We start from the raw sequence: 19,811 nt of genomic DNA on the forward strand, positions 1-19,811 counted from the left end.
CACCTGGAAAACTGGGTTTATGTGAATGTCATATATGACTCATGATGTACTCTGAGAAGACTAACTAGGATAGGAGAAGAGACTTATGAACTAGGCCCAACCCCAAAAGCTGGTCTGGCTTTAATAACTGATGCAAATGACAACATGAATGTGACAGTGTTGAGATTACTGCTCAGTCAGCAAACAAAAGAAGAGCAGAGGACATAAATGAGATCAAAGACATATGAGTGGATGAGGCAACTCTTGCCTTAGTTCCTCCCCCTGAGTTTGCAGGGTTAAGAATCTACAAGGACAGAGGACCCTAGAATTAAAAGCTCACTGCCTTTTGAAAGGAAAGGGGAGGGGTGCATTTTCCCAGAGGGATCCACTTTACTACCATATAAAGAAATTCTTGCTAGGCCACAGTTACATACTTCTGAATGCTCTTTCTTATTTGTCATTACGCCTATTTGAAGAAAGCCAAGTACTAACACAGAATAGAAATTATTCCTTAGTAGTAATAATTGAAGAGATTTGTAGCCTATAATAAAAGACCACTCTGGAGAGTAATGGTATACAAACTATATCCAAATATATTAAAGACTGCCATATGGAAAAGTAATTATCACTGTCCTTTACTAAATCAAGAAATAAAACAGTATTATTTTAAAAAATCAGAGAGAGACATTTTTAACAGTCCCATTTCCTGAGAACAAAACAGACTGCCATGGAAAGCATAAGGTTCCCAATAACTAAACATGAATAACATAGGACATAGTCTAGATGATTCTTTAACAGGTATGTTATTTAGGCAATTCCAGCATTCAATAGTGTTTAAAGTAGTTTTTAATGATTGCTTCTAATACTGAGCTTCCATAGTTCATTCTTTCTTTCATTCAATAAGTATTTATTGAGAACCAGCCACATTCCAACATGGTCTTAAGAACTGAGGATACAACAACAAACAGAAACAAGCCATTTCTCATGGAGCTTAAATTATGATGGGATAGGTAGATAATAAACAAATCATTAATAAAATGTCAGGCAGTAGTGGTAAATGTGAAAAAAATAAAGCAGAGTCAGAAGCTCCGGTAATGGATTAAGAGAAGGAGTATAGGCCTCCCTGGCTAATAAGCTCATGTTTTTATCATACTAAATTTCTCTAAATCTTCAGTCCTGGTCTCTTCTTCAGGCTCATATCATTTTTCTTCTTTATACTAATTACCGTCCCTCTGGTTTATTCTTTAACTCCTAAACCCAGAATAACTTTAATTTTTAAACTCATAAGAATTTAGTAGTAAACCTATCATAGTGTAATTTAAGAGCAGGATGTGCCCAATACTCACAATTTCATTTAGAACCATGATGTGGGTATCTTCATACATCTAGGATACAGTACAATTCTTTTTCCCCACCAACCAATGCTTTGTAATATTTGGGCTCAGGCCTGTCTTCCTAATCTCAGATTTTTATTTCTTTGAAGAGGGGGCACAAACATTTATTTATCTGTGCCTCTTGCCCATCTCAAGAAAGTTTTATCTCCTCTTTATCTATGTCATTCCTTTTATTTAGTTAATAAATGAAATTTATTGATATTTAATTGGAAATTTTTATTCCATGATACTTTGACGCCAACATCTAATCAAATCTACTATTGGACAAAGGGAAGTAGGAAAATAAAGCGGTGTCATACCCCAAGCTTCAAAGCTAAGAGGAAGACAAAACGATTGGATTACAGACCCAAAATAGACACACACACATGCACATGCACACACACACATACCCACACACAAAATAGCCTATGACCTTTATTTTTTTTTTCTTTCTTTCTTTTTAAACTAGTGTATTCATACAACTGAAGGACAGGAAGGTATTTGGAGGATCAGAAGGTTGAAAAGATCACTAGGATAAGAAATAATTTTCTGTTAACATAATATGCTAACAAGTTGTTGGTTTAACTTTCTAATCATAGATGCATAGAGTCAGACAACGTAATGAGGTGAAAATTACCTTAACTTTTCCTGCCACCAGTACCTTCTTAACAGAAACATCTTAGCAAGGTGAAGTTAATTGTACAAGATCATATACCTATTTCCAGAATCAAAAAGTTAAGTGGATGGAGTTCAGCTCAAGAACAAGAACAATTTACTTTCCTCTTACTCATGGTAACAGTGAAATTTAAAAAAAAAAAATTTTAATTAGCAGTAGTGGAATACAAAACAGAAATCCTGATGACAGTTTAAGAAAATACTAGGAGAGAAAAAGCAGACCGGATCTGATCATTGGAAAAACCACAGCAGAGAAACTATGTCCCCAAATTCCCTAAGTAGAGGGGAGAAGAGCTCTGATGCATTACTGGACTGGCTGCTGAATTATGAGTGGCTAGGGGATCCATTTGGTGCTCACACACTGGCAATCTGGAATTGTCGGTGGGGGTGGGGGGGGCGGGGAATGAATGCCCTAGGCAGTGAATGAACTTTTGACTTACGGGAGATATGAACTGGGAGATACATTTTTCTCCCCTCATCCTGAGGAAAACTGTCCTGAAACAGAGAAGTTTATACAGTCTTTGGAAAGATGATCCCATGAGATCACACTATCAGTTGCAACTGACACCCACAGTGGCCACAGTGGCTAGTCCAGTGATGCATCCCATCATGTCTGTTCTCCTTTCTTCCCTGACTCATTCTCACTCCTCTGGGAATACACTTGCTAATAAACTGGCACATCAGCTTTTTCTTTAAGCTGTTTTCTAGAGAACTTGGTCTAAGGTAAGATACTTATTATATAATGTTACATGAAAATGTTACATGAAAAAGTAAGTTACAGAATATGGAGAATGACAAATTTTATGTAACAAAATGTATATATTCATATCTAAACATATTTTTGTCAAGGTATAAAAAGAGGTCTGAATCAACACATAATAAATCTTTGAGAATGTGTAAGAGTAAAGAAAAGACTTTGAATATATATTTTACTTCACTATTTAAAAGTTTTGACGGTCATCTATTATATTTGTAATTTCAAAGAACACTAAAAAAGTAAAATATTATAAAATAAGCTATGTGATGGTATAATACTTCAAACTGAACATGTTTCAGATTTTTATATTACTGATAAAGAATTTTAGGCGCAGTTGAAAAATGGTCATATTGGAAAATGAGTTAAAGAAAGTAAATGTTCACATCTTTTCTATCTGCTTTAACATTCACTCGTGCTAAATTGAAATTTTTCTGAACTTCTGGTAGGGAATACAACACAAAGCAATGTCTTGCAAGGTTGTGTTTATACAACACAAAAGGAAGTGCAAACCTGTCAATTAGCTGATTTTTTTAAAAAATCAATGTGAATAAACAAGTAGATGAAAACTCTTCTTAAAAATTTAACTGGCTAAATGGCAGTATTTATTTCACTTGTGCTCTGAAGACAGACAAGCTCTTTATATTTACAACAACAAAAAATAGCTCCTTAAGAAAAAACTGAAACTGATCTCTTTCCTCTAATTTTATTAGATTAAAAATTTAGTTTCCTGTAATTAGTATTTGGGCATATAAAAGCTACAGTGATATTCTAATAAATATAATACTTCTTTAGCCATACATATGTGTTTTTAAGATGTAGTATAAGGGACTTTTTAAGATATCACCAAAACTTGGTTTCAAAGTTTTTTTCTCCATTTTATGCTGAAAGCAGGAAAATCTCTCCCAAAGAAAGGGCAGCATGTCCATGAAGTAACAGCAATATTAACAGAAGGTGATTATGTTAAGTTATTCTAAATTGACTTTAGTTCCATTATGTAGTTATAATATTTAAAATGCAATATAGAAATAACCACTTTGCTTTTATAAAATAACATAAAATTTCAGTTAATTCTTATATGCACTACTGAATAATTTCTATTTGCTTTCTTGGCAGTGAAAAAAAACTATTGGTTTTAGGAGTTCAAAAGTCAATTGCTACACCAATGTAAACTATACTTTTGTTTGTAGTGAAGGTAAAAGACTTTGAAGATCCCACTGATAACTCTGTAAAATATGAGGAGAAATTACCAAACCAGGTAATTTCTTGCCATATATATATATATATATATATATATATATAAAACAATAAGAAGCATAGAGGCTCTAAAATAAGCTATTTCACATGAAAGTCTTCATGGCTGATAAACTTGACTATCATAGGTATATTTTAAGAGGGAATTGTTTATTAACCTGTTTTTAAAAAAAAAAAAAGGTTAAAAATAGGTCTGGGAAGTTTGCATCCCCAGCCAAGGATCTAGAGGGAGAGGATTTATTCCGAAGGAAGTTCATATCCCTACAAGGATGAAGAGGCTCAGGTTGCACTGGCTAGAAGCTCACACCCATGCTTAAAGATGAAGGAGGCCTGCATTATACAACTTCAAGCTTATATCCATATCCAAGTGCAGAAGAGACCAGGATTCATGCAACCAGAAAGGTCATACCCAGGATGTTCATATCTACATCCTAATGAAGGAAAATGGCCACTCATTCATTGCTCCTGGGAATGTGAAATGGTACAGCCACTTTGGAAAGCAGTCTGGGCATTTCTGAAAGCACTAAATTTGCACCCATCACACAACCCAGCAATCACAGTTCAGGGCTCATCCCAGAGAAATGAAAATCTAGGTTCTCACAAAATCCTGTACAGTAATATTCGCAGCAGCATGATTTGTAATAGCCAAAGACTGGAAACAACCCAACATACTTTCGGGTGAATGGTTGAAGTGACTGTGACTGTAGTACGTCCATACCGTAGAACAGTACTCAGTGAGTAGAAAGGGAACAGAGTATTGACACATTGTACCACTGGAAAACTAATTTTCTAATGAAGAAAACAGTATAGGGTTTATAAAGTGGACACACTGGATGAACACCAGAGAATGATGTAGAGGGAAAAAGTTAATCCCCCAAAGTTATATTCTGTACAATCTATTTATATAGAATTCTCGAAATGCGGACAGTTTAGCAATTACCAGGCATTAGGGGAATGGCGCAGGAGGAGTTACCCATGGGGGAAAGTGGGTAAAGGGTATACGAAAATCTCTCTGTGCTATTTCTTACAAGGGCATGAGAATCCACAATGAGGTGACAATAAGTAGTTTAATTAAAAGAAAAAAATTAGAGTTGAACCCTCTACTATTTGCACTAGACCCGAGTGTTCTGCCAATCACTGCTTGTAAATCCTGGCTGTAGATCAGTCCCCAGAGAGATTCTCCCGCTGGGAATGGCGTCTCTCCCCAGGCGGAGACATTCCTCAAATGCCTCTAGTAAAGGAGGTGGCAGTACAAAAGGAGAACCAAGCCAGCAATAAAGAAATTCTCAAGTAGAGGTGGGAACGCAGACAGGAAGCAAGAGCCAGGGGCAAAAAGAGGCATCCCAGATGCGCCCCGTTATTGAGATACTGGTAAAACAAAGAAGGGACAGTGGACTGGATGTGCCCAGAAGTGCAGCGTAATAGCAGTCCAAGCCCGAGATATGAGAAAGCAAGCACGGATCCGTTGAAAGAGAACGCTCACTGCAGTTGAGCGGGGCAGGTTCCCGTGGGGGTCCTGCGCCTCACCTCCGCGGGTCAGAGGTCACGTCCCGGGCCAAAGTCAGTTTTGGCTGAGGCGGACTTCAGGGCGCAAACACGCTGCCTCCTTTCTCCTCGCTGCCCGAGACCCCCGCGCGCTCAGTAATGCCCGCGCCCAACTGCGCACCGCCCTCTCTTTCCCGTGCACTTCTGCCCTTCCCCCGACCTCTCCTCCGACCTGCCCGAGGAAAGGCAGGAGCTAGGCCTCCCGCCTGCCCTCCCCCACCACGGCCTACCTGCCGGCTTGCGAAGTCCGGCAGCTGCTGCGCAACAAGTTTGTGGTCGTCGTGGGGGACCCCATGCAGAGGGCCGTGTGCAAGGACCTGGTGCTTCTGCTGCAGAAGGGCTGCCTCTTCTTTTCCAGCCAGCTCAAGGCCAAGGACGAGCTGAGCTTCGAGCGTGATGTGCCGCAGAAGGGCTGCGGGTGGGAACGCCTGCACAGCTGCACGTATTACCGCGACGTCTGCCGGTTCTGCTCCGGCCACCACCTGGTGCGTTTCTACTTCCTCGTGCGTGCGTACTCCGCGTACGTAAAGACGTGTTCGTGCGAACACGCCCCGCACGTGGTGGTCATGAACTCCTGCCTCCGGGACCTCTCCAGGTACGGCCAGGATTTCCCGAGGAGTTACCTGGAGGGTTTACAGAACCTGTTCGGGCGCCTGGACGAAGTGCTACCCGAGGCTTGCCTCCTGGTGTGGAACACGGCCCTGCCAATGGCGGAGGTCGTCTCCGGGGCTTCCTCCTGCCGGAAGACCTATTCTGAGGTGCGCGCCTGCGGGAAGAAGTGATAGAGGCCAACTTCTACAGCTCGGCAGAGGCCAGCAGGTACGGCTTTGACATGCTGGACCTGCATTTCTACTTCCGGCATGCAGGACAGCACCAGCAGCGAGATGGCGTGCACTGGGACGAGCGCGCACACTGCCACCTCTCCCAGCTGCTGCTGGCGCATCTGGCCGATGCCTGGGGCGTGGACCTCCCCCGCCGCTACCCCGTGGGCAGGTGGATCAGGGATGGTCCCACCAGGGGACTTCCAGGCCCGGTGGACGGTAGGCAGCCCCGGGACAGCAGAGGTGACCCGGGCGAACAGCCCTTGTCCTGGTTCCCAGCCACGTCCACATGCCTCCGCGGCGACCTTCGGAACCCTTTCCCCAGGCGCGACCTCCGTTCCAGCCCTACTGCCAAGGCACCTGTGTGCCCTACCACTCATCTTCACAGCGTGGGCAATTCTCCAGTGATTCTTCAGCGCGCCAGGTCAGATACACACTGGCGAAGCAAACTCAATGGTTGGCCGGGAGACACGTGTGGGCCCGATTCGCAGAACCTCTACCCAACATCGGAGCAGAAGGTCGCCTCCCTACCCTCCCCAGTGCCCCAGAGGGCCATGCAGACGCCAGCGAAGGCGCACCAACAGACGGACCCAAGCACACCCAGAGGCAAGACCCCAGTAGCCAGACCTGGACCTGGGCTCCTTCCCAACGTAGTCAATAGGCTGGACAGACTGCCCGACTTCTCTCACTCAAGCGTGGCCTTCAGCAACCCTGCGATGGTAAGGACTCCTTCACCCTCTTACTTTCACCGGTCAGCAACCTCACACATTCTTTGCCAGAGCCTTCACCCCACTTCTCACACCATTCTCCAATTAACGTTTGTGCAGAAATGAGCTCTAAATGAAAAAGTACACATACAGTTAAGTCTTGCCTAACTGTAAGTCTTCCAACAGTATTCTCCCTAGACATTTTTCCTGAAAAGAAAAGGGAACATTTTTGAACCTTAACACTTACCAAAACGTTTCTAGTGACTTCAGTATCACCATTAGTTTTTACATACATTTATAGAACTTACTCCCCAAAGCTTTCACCACAAATTGTCTTGCACATTCCTTAATTATATTCATCTGTGCTTCAACATAATATTTATCCTTAAAAAAAGTATTCCATTCACTAACACAAGAGTCCTTATTTTCTGTTAGAGACATATTTTCTACTCTTGAGCTCATCAAATACCTAGCATATTTTAAAAACTAGACTTCATTTTTTATTTTTATTTTATTTTATTTTTTTTTTTAGACTTCATTTTTTAGAGCAATTGTAGATTCATAGCAAAATTGAGAGGAAAGTAGAGAGTTCTCATATACTTCCCATACACCGCCTCCCCCAGTAGCAATATTCCACACCAAAATTGTACATTTCTTTACCTTCAGTGAAACTACACTGATGTATCGTTTCACCCAAAGTCCATTTTACACATTAGGGTTCACTGTTGGTGTTGTACATTCTATGGTTTTTGGCAGATGTATAATGACATGTATAGTATCATACAGAATAGTTTTATTGCCCTAAAATTCCTGTCTGCTCCTTTTCTTCATTCCTCCTCCATCCAACCCCTCGCAACCACCCATCCGTAATGGTTTCCAGAGTTTTGTGTTTCCTAGAATGTTATATAGTTCGAATCATACAGTAAGTAGCCTTTTCAGATGGGCTTCTTTTACCCAGGAATTTGCCTTTAAGTTTCTTCCATGTCCTTTCATGGCTTGATAGCTCGGTTGTTTTTAGTGGTGAAAAGTATTGTGTTGTCTGAATGTACCACTGTTTATCCAGTCACCTGCTGAAGGACATCTTAGTTGCTGCCAAGTTTTGGAAGTTATGAATAAAGCTGCTTTAAACATTCATGTGCAGGTTTCTGTGTGGATATAAGTTTTCAACTCCTTTGAGTAAATATCAAGGAATGCAGTTGGTGGATCATATGGTGAGAGTATGTTTAGTTTTGTAAGAAAATGCCAAACTACCTTCCAAAATGACTCTACCATTTTGCATCCCATCAGCAACTAATAAGAGTTCCTGTTGTTCTACATCCTTGCCAACATTTGGTGTTGTCACTGTTTTGGATTTTCACCATTCTAATAAGCACAAGGTATCTTGGTGTTTCAGTCTGCACTTCCCTAAGGACATTACATTGAGCTTATTATTTATTTATGTATTTATTATTTTTATTATATTTATTTATTATTATTCATAAGCTTATTTGCCATCTGTATATATTCTTTGATGAAGTGCCCATTTTTAATCAGTTGTTCCTTTCCTTATTGAGCCTTAAGATTTCTTTGTATCTTTTGGATAACAGTATTTAATCATATGTCTTTTAGAAGTAACTCCCAGTCTGTGGCTTATCTTCTCATTCTCTTGGTGGTGTCTGTCGCAGAGGAGAAGTTTTTAATTTTGAGGAAGTCCAACATATCAGTTTCTTTCATGGATTGTGCTATTTGTGTTGTATCTAAAAATTTATCACCAGGGCTTCCCTGGTGGTGCAGTGGTTGGGAGTCTGCCTGCCGATGCAGGGGACGCGGGTTCGTGCCCCAGTCCAGGAGGATCCCAACATGCCGCGGAGCGGCTGGGCCCATGAGCCATGGCCGCTGAGCCTGTGCATCCGGAGCCTGTGCTCCGCAACGGGAGAGGCCACAGCGTTGAGAGGCCCGTCTACAGCAAAAAAAAAAAAAAAAAAATTTATCACCAAACCCAAGGTCATCTAGATTTTCTCTTGTGTTATGTTCTAGGAGTGTTTTAGTTTTGCATTTTACATTTAGGTCTATGATCCATTTTGAGTTAATATTTGTGAAGTGTATAAAGTCTGTGTCTGGATTCATTTTTTTTGCATGTGGATCCAGTTCTTCTCACACCATTTGTTGCCTGAAGTGTCTGTCCTCCAACTTTTTTTTCTCCTTTAATGTTGTATTGGCTATTCTTATTCTTTCGTCTTTTTGTGTAAACTTTAGAATCGGTTTGTCAGTAGCCACAAATAGCTTGCTGGGATTTTCATTAGGATTACAATGAATCTATATCAGGTTGGGAAGAATTGACATCTTGACAGTAGTCTGTCTTCCTATCCATGAATGTGGAATATCTCTCCATTTATTTAGTTCTTTGATTTCTTGCATCAAGATTTCATAGTTTTCCTCCTATAGATATCTTGTACATATTTTGTTATGTTTATACTATGTCATTGAGGGGGGTGTTAATGTGAATGGCATTGCGTTTTTTATTTCAAGTTACAATTTTTCATTGCCCGTATAAGAAAGCAATTGACTTTTGTATATTTATCTTGTATCCTACAACCTTACTATAATTGCTTCTTGGTTCCAGGAGTATTTTTTTTGATTCTCTCAGATTTTCTACAGACAGTTATGTCATCTGTTAACAAGTACAGTTTATTTCTTCCTTCCCAATTTGTATATGATCTATTTCCTTTTCTTGTCTTGTAGCATTAGCTAGGGCTTCCAGTATGATGTTGAAAAGGAGTGGCTAGAGGGGATATCCTTGCCTTTCTCCTGATCTTGGGGAGAAAGCTTATAGTTTCTCACCATTAAGTAAGATGTTAACTGTAGATTTTTGGGTATGTTTTTAATTAAGTTGAGGATGATCTCCTCAGTTTCTGGTTTGCTAAGTTTTCGTCATGAATGGGACTGGATTTTGTAAAAGATGTTCTCCGCATGTACTAATATGATTATGTGATTTTTCTTCTTGTTGATGTGATGGATTATGTTAATTTGATTTTTGGATGTTGAACCAGCTTTGCATCTAGAATAAATCCCACTTGGTCATAGTGTAAAATTCTTTTTGTACATTGTCGATTTGATTTGCTAATATTTTGTCAAGGATTATTGCATCTATATTCTTGAAAGATACTTGTCTGTAATTTTCTATTATTGTAAGGTTTTTGTCTGGTTTGGTATTAGAGTAATGCTGGCCTTATAGAATGAGGCCATCTACTTCTATCTTCCAGAAGAAATTCTAGACAACGAGTATAATTTCTTCCCTAAACGTTTGGTAGAATTCACCAGTGATCTCATCTGGGCCTGGTGCTTTCTGTTTTGGAAGGTTATTAATTATTGACTCAATTTCTTTTATAAATCTAGGCATATTCAGATTGTTTATTTTGTCTTCTGTGAATGTTGACAGATTGCATCTTTCAAGAAATTGGTCCATTTCATCTAGATTAACAAATTTGTGGGTGTAGAGTTGTTCATAATGTTCCTTAATTATTCTAGTTCTTTTAATGTCCATGAGGTCTGTAGTGGTGCCCCCTCTTTCATTTTTGATATTAGTAATTTTTGTCCTCTCTCTTCTTTTAGTTTTCCAGGCTATTGTTGATCTTTTCAAAGAAGCAGCTTTTAGTTCCTTTGATTTTCTATATGGATTTTCTATTTTCAATTTCTTTGATTTTTGCTCTAATTTTTATTATTTTATTTTTTATTTTTATTATTTCTCATTTAGATTTAATTTCCTTTTCTTTTTCTAGTTCTCTAAGGCACAAGCCTCAATTATTGATTATTAGATCTTTCTTCTTTTTTAATACTTGCAATCAATGCTGTAAATTTCACTTTAAGCACTGTTTTCACTACATCCCCCAAATTTTGATAAATTGTATTTTCATTTTCATTTAGTTAAAACATTTTAAAATTTCTCTTGAGATTTGTTCTTTGAGCCATGTATTATTTAGTAATGTGCTCTTTAATCTCCAACTATTTGGGCATTTTTCAGCTATCTTTCTGTAATTGATTTCTAGGATAATTCCACTATAGTCTGAGAGCAGACATTGTATGCTTTCTATTCTTTCAAATTTGTTAAGGTATATTTTTATGGGTCAGAATGTGGTCTATCTTGGTGAATGTTCCATGTGAGGTTAATAAGAATGTTTATTCTGCTCTTGTGGAATGAAGTATTCTGTACATGGCATTTATATTCAGTTATTTTATGGTTCTGTGGAGTTCAACTATGGTATACTTAGTTTCTGCTTGCTGGATCTGTCCATTACGGATAGAAGGTCTTGAAGTTTCCAACTATGATGGTGGATTCATCTGTTTCTTCTTGAAGTTCTACCAGTTTTTGCCTCCTGTATTTTGATGCTCTCTTGTTAAGTGCATATCTAATAAAGATTGTCATGACTTCTTAAAGAATTGACTCTTTATCATTATGCAATGCCCTTCTTTATCCCTGATAATTTTCCTTGCTTTGACATCAGCTTGCCTCATCTAGTGTTAGCATGATATATCTTTCTCCATCCCTTAACTTTTAATCTACGTGTGTCTTTATATTTAAACCAGGTTTCTTATATATGACATAAAGTTGGGTCTTTTGATTCACAATCTATTAATTGGTCTTTTAATTGGTTTACTTAGAGCATTGACTTTTAATGTGATTATTGATATATTTTGATTAATATCTTCCCAATTTGTACCTGTTTTCTATTTGTTGCCCTTTTTCTTTGTTCTTGATTTTGTCTTCCACTTTTTTCCTGTCTTTCATGGTTTTAATCAAGCATTTTTATGATTCTATTTTTTCTTCTTTTTTAGCATATCAATTATTACTTCAGTTTTTAACCTTTTTAAGTGGCTGCTCTAGAGTTTTCAGTATACATTACAACTTATCCAACTTACTTTCAGGTAAACCTATATTGCTTCATGGGTACAGCAAGGTTATCCATACATTGAAGACCTTCTTGCTATTATTATTTTAAACAAACTGTTATAGGTTAAATCAATCATGAATAAAAATTAAAAGTTTTTATTTTACTTTCACTCATCCTTTCATCCTTTCCCTAATGCTCTTCTTTTCTTTATACAGATTGAGTATCTGACATGTTATTTTCCTTTTCTCTAGAAAACTCTTTTTTTAACATTTCTTGTAAAGTAAGTCCCTTCTGGCAACAAATTCCTTCAATTTTTGTCTGAGAAAGTATGTCTCCCTCACTTTGAAGGATAATTTCATAGGATACAAAACTCTAGGTTAGTGTTTGCTTGTTTTTCTCTCTCTAAACTTTATATATTTTACTTCACTTTCTTCTTGTTTGCCTGATTTCTGAGAAGTTTGATGTATTTTTTATCCTCGCTCCTCTACAGGTAAGGTGCTTCCTCTGGCTTCTTTTAAGATTTTTTTCTTCATCTTTGATTTTCTGCAGTTTCAATATGATATGCCTAGATGTAGATTTTTTTTTTTTTTACATTTATCCTGCTTGATGTTATCAGAGCTTCCTGGATATGTGGTTTAGTGTCTGGCATTAATTTGCAGAAATTTTCAGCCTTTATTGCTTCAGATATTTCTTTGTTTCCTTTTTTTCTTCTCCTCTGGTATTCCCATTATGCCTGTGTTAAATCTTTTATAATTGTTCTACTGTTCTTGAATATTTTGTTATATTGTTTTCAGCCTTTTTTCTCTTTGCTTTTTAGTTCTGGAATTTCTATGGACATATCATCAAGCTCACTGATTCTTCCCTCAGCCATGTCATTCTGCTAATGGGCTCATCAAAGGCATTCTTCATTTCTGTTACAGCATTTTTTTATATCTACAATTCTTTTTTATTCTGTCTTAGAATTTCTGTCTCTGTGCTTACATTACCCATCTGTTCTTGCATGTTGTCTGCTTTTCCCATTAGAGCCTGTAGCGCATTAATCATAGTTGTTTTAAATTCCTAGTCTGGTACTTCTAACAACTCTACCATATCTGATCTGGTTCTGATGCTTGCTCTATGTTGTTTTTTTTAACATCTTTATTGGAGTATAACTGCTTTACAATGGTGTATCAGTTTCTGCTTTATAACAAAGTGAATCAGCTATACATATACATATATCCCCATATCTCCTCCCTCTTGCGTCTCCCTCCCACCCTCCCTATCCCACCCCTCTGGGTGGTCACAAAGCACTGAGCTGATCTCCCTGTGCTATGTGGTTGCTTCCTGTATTTTTAAACTGTGGTTTTTGCCTTTTAGTATGCTTGAAATGTTTTTGTTGAAAGCTGGACATGATGCACTGGGTAAAATAACTAAGATTAATAAGCCTTTAGTGATATGGTGGTAGGGTGGGGATGGGGGCAGGAAGCATTCTATAGTCCTATGATTAAGTCACCATCTTTCAGTGAGCCTGAGCCCCTGGACTGTGACCTTCATGAATGCTTTTCAGTTTCCCCCACTTAGATGGGACAGGTTGACTAGAGGGGGCTGGAGTTGGATAGTTCCCTTCTGCCAGGTTGGTTAGGCTCTGGGAAAAAAGCCCAGTAGATTAGGCTCTGGTAGAATAGTTTCTCTTAAGGGCAGACCTTGTTAAAGACAGGATGCTCTGGACATATTTCAGTATTGCTACTTTGCCCATCCTCTTGCCAGAATCATGAGAGAAATTTTCTCTCATCTTCACTGTGAGAGCCTCCTTGGGGTAAAACTCACAAAAGTGTGGGACTCCCCTAAAACTGGACTCCTCTAGAGTTTTTAGATTTCAGATTTGTCCATACTAAGCTTCCAGCAATTTGTGAATTTTGTTTAGGTTTTCCTATTCGAGTACTAATTCCAACAAAGGTTTCTTCTTGTGGGTTTCTACTCCAGTAAATTGTGATTCTGTGTATCTGTCTGTCTCCAGTTTTGGAGAAAGTGATTTGCTTTGTAAGCTCAATTCTGTGACAGATCTAAGAAGATTTGTTGATTTTCAGTCTATTCAGCTTTTTGCTTGTTAGAATGGAGTGATGACTTCCAAACTCCTTACATGCTGGACCAGAAACCAGAAGTCCAGTATAGCACACTTTGGAAGGGCTCAGAGAACTGAAGCATACTGCAGTATAAGCTGGAGTCCTCACCAAACAATGCCTCACAATTTTCTTGTGTCTGTTTTAATTCTTTAATGTTATCTCCTTCTTTCATAGTTTATGCATTTTTTTTTAACTTTTGGTTAGAAAATTGGTATACTTCCCCATCAACTATCCTTGTTAGAATTTTACTACTGGTTACCCTTGCTAGAAATACTCCTACCTATATGATGAGACAGAGTATGGACTTACACCTGCCTGCCTTCAATCTCTGTCTTTGCATCCTTTCCCCAGCTTAAGTGTGGACATCATCTTGTGTTAGAAGCCCTTCTGCCAGGCTGCATGCTGCAGCATAACAAAGTAAACAAGATAAAGTGAACATCATCACATTTGGTTTTGTTACATCAGCAGGAAATTAAAACAACATTTCTGTCACATTTCCTCAATAAACAATGTTGTGGAGTTTCAATAAGGAAAGAGGGAGACTGACACATTGTGATGCAGAGTGTTTTCAGGGAATTAGGATATTGCCTAAAAATAAATATGGCTGAACATTCCCTAACTGTTAAGTTTACGCTGGGCCCCCTTCTATCTCCCTTGTCATAATTCTCTGTAGCCGGTTTCTTTGAAAAAGGCTCCATTCTTTTCCCATCCTTTGTTAGACTCTCCCCACTTTTTCATAGGCCATAAACTCTCTAATGTACACATGTGGCAGGGACAGAGTCTCATCTCAATGCATCTTGTGTCACAGTGTACCCATTAATCCGCCATGCTCAGAGAAAAGACTGCAGCCCTACAGCCTCTTTACTAGGGTTTTGTGAATGCTGCTTAATTTCACTGCATCTGTCAAGCCGCTCTTTATCAGAGAGTCTAACAGCCTTTGAGTGCCCGGTGCTCTATCACTTATGTAGGGGTCGTATTGATCTTTCTGGTGTGTGCTCTAAAGTGGCTAAGCATCAAAAGCTAGTGAGGCAGCCGGTTTGAACAGTATGGGTCATTTACAAACTTTAGGATGAGATGCCGCAGGATGCCAAGGAAAACGTTTTTGTTTTTCCAGAGAGAACCATAGTTCATGAAATGTGGTTAATGTACCATATTTGTATGCCCTTAAAATCATTTTATAACCACACTGAGTGCCTCTGAGCATTAAATATATTTTATAAGTAGTTGGTTAACTAGCTGTTGTGTGCTTTAAATAGTAAATAAAATGGAAAGGCACTAAACAGTGACTATATTTCATAGAGTAAGATGCTTTTCCAGCCACTCAATAATTCTCAATGTTAAGAAAAATTGATTTTCTAACTGCTGAGTGCCTCTAAAAATTAGCATCTTATCTTCCTACAGGGGATGCTTTTCAGTTAGCCTCCTTTCTCCTAGCTTTTGACTAATGATCTCTAAGGTTCTTTTCTTGCTAAAAAATTGTGTAGGTTCTGTTGGACTGTAATTTTACTTGGGCACATATGTAATTGGGAAAAATATAAAACAAGAAACAATTCCATCTTACCTTTTTGAATGTTTATTTCACAAGCAGTATCAATAGTTCTTCACCTGCTGACTACTCCTAAAGTCCTACCACTCCCCTCTCCCCGCAAGAGCAGGACTGCATGGAGAGACCTAAGACAATGACATAGAACTTAAGGGTACTAACTTCCAAGTATCTTCACACAGCGCATCTGAGCAGTGGATGCCTTTTGCATTTGTGAAAGCCTAATGAGGGAAAGGAATTCCCTAAGAGGTGGTAATAATCACATACCTTCATAGCAAATTAACTCACTTTCCCAGTTCTTTATAAACTGTCTGGCATTTAAGAACATCAAATTGCCAATGTTGAGACCTTCCAGGCAGATATAATAATGGCTCACAGCATCACAGAAACTGAGAATTGAACTAATCATCAGTACACAATTACGGGAAACTGCGTTAAAAGGAGATTCAGCTCTCAGTTCTGCCTAAATCACAGCCAGCTGGCCAACCCTTGGAGTGTCACAGAGGCTCCTTGAGCAATCTTTCATAACCTTGTCAAGGTAGCCAGTAAAATGTACAGTTTGAGGCAGATTCTAGAACGCGGCTGCTGGATAATCTCCACGGGCTTCTTTTGGATCTAATAATTTAGAAATGTCTTCTATACTCTTATCAAATTCTGAAGAACTGTGTTTCCCAAGTGTGCTTACCAGCATGTTGAAGCCTGAGGAAGAGCAGATAAGCATCAGACTTCCTGGGACATGTGCTTATAATTAGAAACAAAGCAAGGAAGGAGTAAATAAAACTCTTCTCAGATATACCCTCAAAATTCCCACTAATGTCACTGGAAACTCTATGGGATCAGATGAGGACAGGTTGCTTATTGGGGAGCAAAACCCAGCGATGAGCTGGTACTTAGTTATCCACGTTAGACTGATGTGGTCACTTGGTTCACAGGCTTGATCAAAGATATGGCTGAGAGAAAAGCACCCCCAGAAGACTGTGAGTTCTCTGGTATGAAGAATTGTCTGAGTCACCATTGTACCCCTAGCACCTAGTCAATAGTATTTGCTCAGTAAACATTTGTGGAGCTAAACTAAATCCTTTAAGCAAAGGCAGACTACCAGACAGAAATGTCAATGTCTAAAATGGAAAATCCCAGAAGACTAGAGACAGCATTCAATACGAGCCTTCTATTCAATAGTATTACAAGAGAAACATCGTGAAAATCATAATTGTCCAAAGAAGCAATCCTTTTGATGATTCGATTTAATCCAGAAACTGCTTTTAAGCCAAAAAGCAGGGTAAGCTCTCACCCCTCCTCCCTGACACACACACATCCCAAAATACAGGAAAGAGAAATGGAGAACAGAGATCTGAAAATTGTAGCATGGAGTGTCCTTTTACTATGAAGTCAGCAGTAGTAATTAACATCAATTGATGGCACAGTATGTGCCAGCTCCTGTGCTAAGAGCTCTCTATATATTATCTAATTTAAATCTCATACCAGATCTATTGGGTAGATATTATTATCACCATTTTATGATAAGGAAAAACAAGCACCACTGTTTTTGAAAGCCCAAAGTCTGGGCAATTTAGAAGACATATGACTAAATATATAGCAGTAGTCATTATAGATAGTTCTGTATTTAAAATCTGAACTTCTAGTGGTCAACCATTATGCAAATAAGAATATTCTCCAATTAAGGTAAAATTCCATGATGTGAGAAAGCATCATAGAAAAGAACAATATGAAATACAGGAAATGAGTCAGCAAACCAGAAGTAAAAAATGATGTGGCCAGGAAAAGACACAATTACCATAGGACAATTGGAGAAAGTTTTTATCTGTTCCATGGGGTATGATCTCAGTGAGTACAATCCCAGTGAACAGAGTATGTATATATTCATACCTTATGATGGATTAGAAAAAGAAAGACGCCAGCAATTAGGTATACAAAAGGGCATATTTTTTCTCATGGCTGGCCCTAGGCAAAATCGTTGACTATGATGGAATAATGGGCTTATGTTTCAGATCTGGGTACAAATTGTGATTCTGTTACCAGCTGGTCACAAGACCTTAAATAAGGTTACTAAATCTAAGTCTCAGTTTCCCTCAGTTGGTAGAACAAAGGACGTGGGCTAAACAAACTCAAAGGCTACTTTTTTTTTTTTGCGGTACGCGGGCCTCTCACTGCTGTGGCCTCTCCTGTTGTGGAGCACAGGCTCCGGACGCGCAGGCTCGGTGGCCATGGCTCATGGGCCCAGCCGCTCCGCGGCACGTGGGATCTTCCGGACCAGGGCATGAACCCGTGTCCCCTGCGTCAGCAGGCGGACTCTCAACCACTGCGCCACCAGGGGAGTCCTCAAAGGCTACTTCTAAGGCTAAAAGTGCATGTCTCAGATGGTTGGTTTATCTTGGTGTCCTCTGGATCCTATTTCTGATCTATCGCTGAGCCAATGCTCCTGTTCCTTCTTCACAGTCTCCTTACAGTTCTCTTTCTTCTTATGAAACTTGTGTATAAGTCAGGGTTGCAGCCGGAAACATATGCCACTTTCAAACGAAGATAACCCAAAAAGATTTGGACTAGGAAAAAGGTATAGGGAAGGTGTCAGAAGCCATAGTGCAGTTCCTTGGATGAGGGAGCAGTTATCCAGACCCAAAAGGAGAGAGATAAGTAGAAATGACCCCTTTGAGAAAAGCTATGACTTTGGAATCAAGAGAATGATAACCAAAACGCATACTTCTTCCTTCTCATATCCTACTGAGGCTGCACATCGGATAAAGCCAATCGGACATGAGAAGAAAGAAAGCTTGTTGATGTGGTTCACATAGATCAACCATAGAGGGCACAGAACAAGGTACAGAGGGTAGAAGATAGATCTGGAGGACAAATGGAGGATATCCACCAGACTCATTCTTAAGGAAGTTTCTGCTATTGATCCATCTATTATATTTCAGGGTAAATTATGCCAATGTGTTCATGCATGTACCTTTTTTCCTTTCTTAAAAATAGATAATGTATATACATAAAAACTAAAAGATGCAAACAACTTCAAAGAGAATAAAAACCTTCTTAGTAAAAAGTAAGTCTACCTCCCACTCTAATCCCCAAAGTCCAGCCTGGCCTCCTCTTCTGCCCCCATCACGTTTAATGCCTTTGTGAAAACTAGAAAAGCGCTCTGGGATGACATCCAGGGCAATGCAACCCCAGGTCAAGCACAGAACTTATTTATCTAACGCTGGCAGGATTTCACTTATGCACCTTGTTCAACACTTGTGTGCAGCACGCAACTTGCACGTATGTTCTTGGCTGTCCTGACAGAGTCCCATGTCCCCTTCCTAAAAAGCAACCATGGCTAACTAGTATATTTTAATTCTTTCTTTTAATTGTGGAATGCAAACTCATATTAAGAAGATTTGGGGAAAACAGGTGAATAAACAAGAAAAGAGGAGCAGACTTGATGTTTGAGCCTCGCGGTGGCATAGGCTGGCATCATCTGCTTCACCTGTAGAAGACCAACCTTGATTATGATATTACTCGGTGCTTAGCCCAAATATTTGTTGGAACATACAATGTGTCAAGCACTGATCTAGGATCTGGAGGTAAATCAATGAAAAAGGTCTCTACAAACATTGTTAACCAGGGAGATTTTAAGTGCTATGGAGAAATATAAAGTAGGATAAGTGGTTTGGGTGTGTGTGGGGAGGGGGAGGTGTAGAGAGGGAAGTGTAGTTATAACATACGATCATGGAAGACATTATGGAAATTGTCTGCTGTGGACCTGAATGAGGTGAAGGACCGAGCCATATGGGTATTTGGGGAAAAGAGTGAAATACTGAAGTTCTGAGTTACATGCGTGCTGTCGTGTTTAATGAGTAGTAAGGAGTATAAGGATTGAGTTGGGGATTGGTAGCTGGTTAGCTCAGAGGGATGTAGAATTACAGCCGTAGCCTTGTAGGCCCCAGTAAGAACTTCAGTTTTAATGGCAAGTGAGATGAAAAATGTGGGAAAATGACATGATGTCATTTGGGTTTTTAAAGGACCATTGTGCTGCTGGGTTGAGAATAGAGAGGGGCCAGGATAGAATGAGATGGACAAGTTAGAAGACAACTGCAAATCCAAACTTCAGGGTTTGGGCAAGGATGGTTTTGATGGAGGTGGTGGGAAAAGATTGTTTTGGGAGGTATTGGGGGTTAAAGCGTCAGCCTTTG

General features: G+C 39.3%; 1 protein-coding gene across 1 annotated transcript in view; it reads left to right on the forward strand.

Annotated features, from left to right (window-relative positions):
• Positions 1 to 737: 737 nt before the first annotated feature.
• Positions 738 to 19,811, forward strand: part of LOC307187834 (PC-esterase domain-containing protein 1B-like) — a gene marked incomplete at both ends in the record, with an annotated part of 98,705 nt that continues 79,631 nt past the window's right edge. The window contains 4 exon segments of the mRNA XM_079924366.1: positions 738 to 777; positions 3,972 to 4,039; positions 5,778 to 6,338; positions 6,341 to 7,120. Coding sequence (XP_079780492.1) covers positions 738 to 777; positions 3,972 to 4,039; positions 5,778 to 6,338; positions 6,341 to 7,120 — 1,449 coding nt within the window.

The sequence above is a fragment of the Stenella coeruleoalba genome, assembly GCF_951394435.1.
Source record: "Stenella coeruleoalba genome assembly, chromosome: 6".
NCBI lineage: Eukaryota > Metazoa > Chordata > Mammalia > Artiodactyla > Delphinidae > Stenella > Stenella coeruleoalba.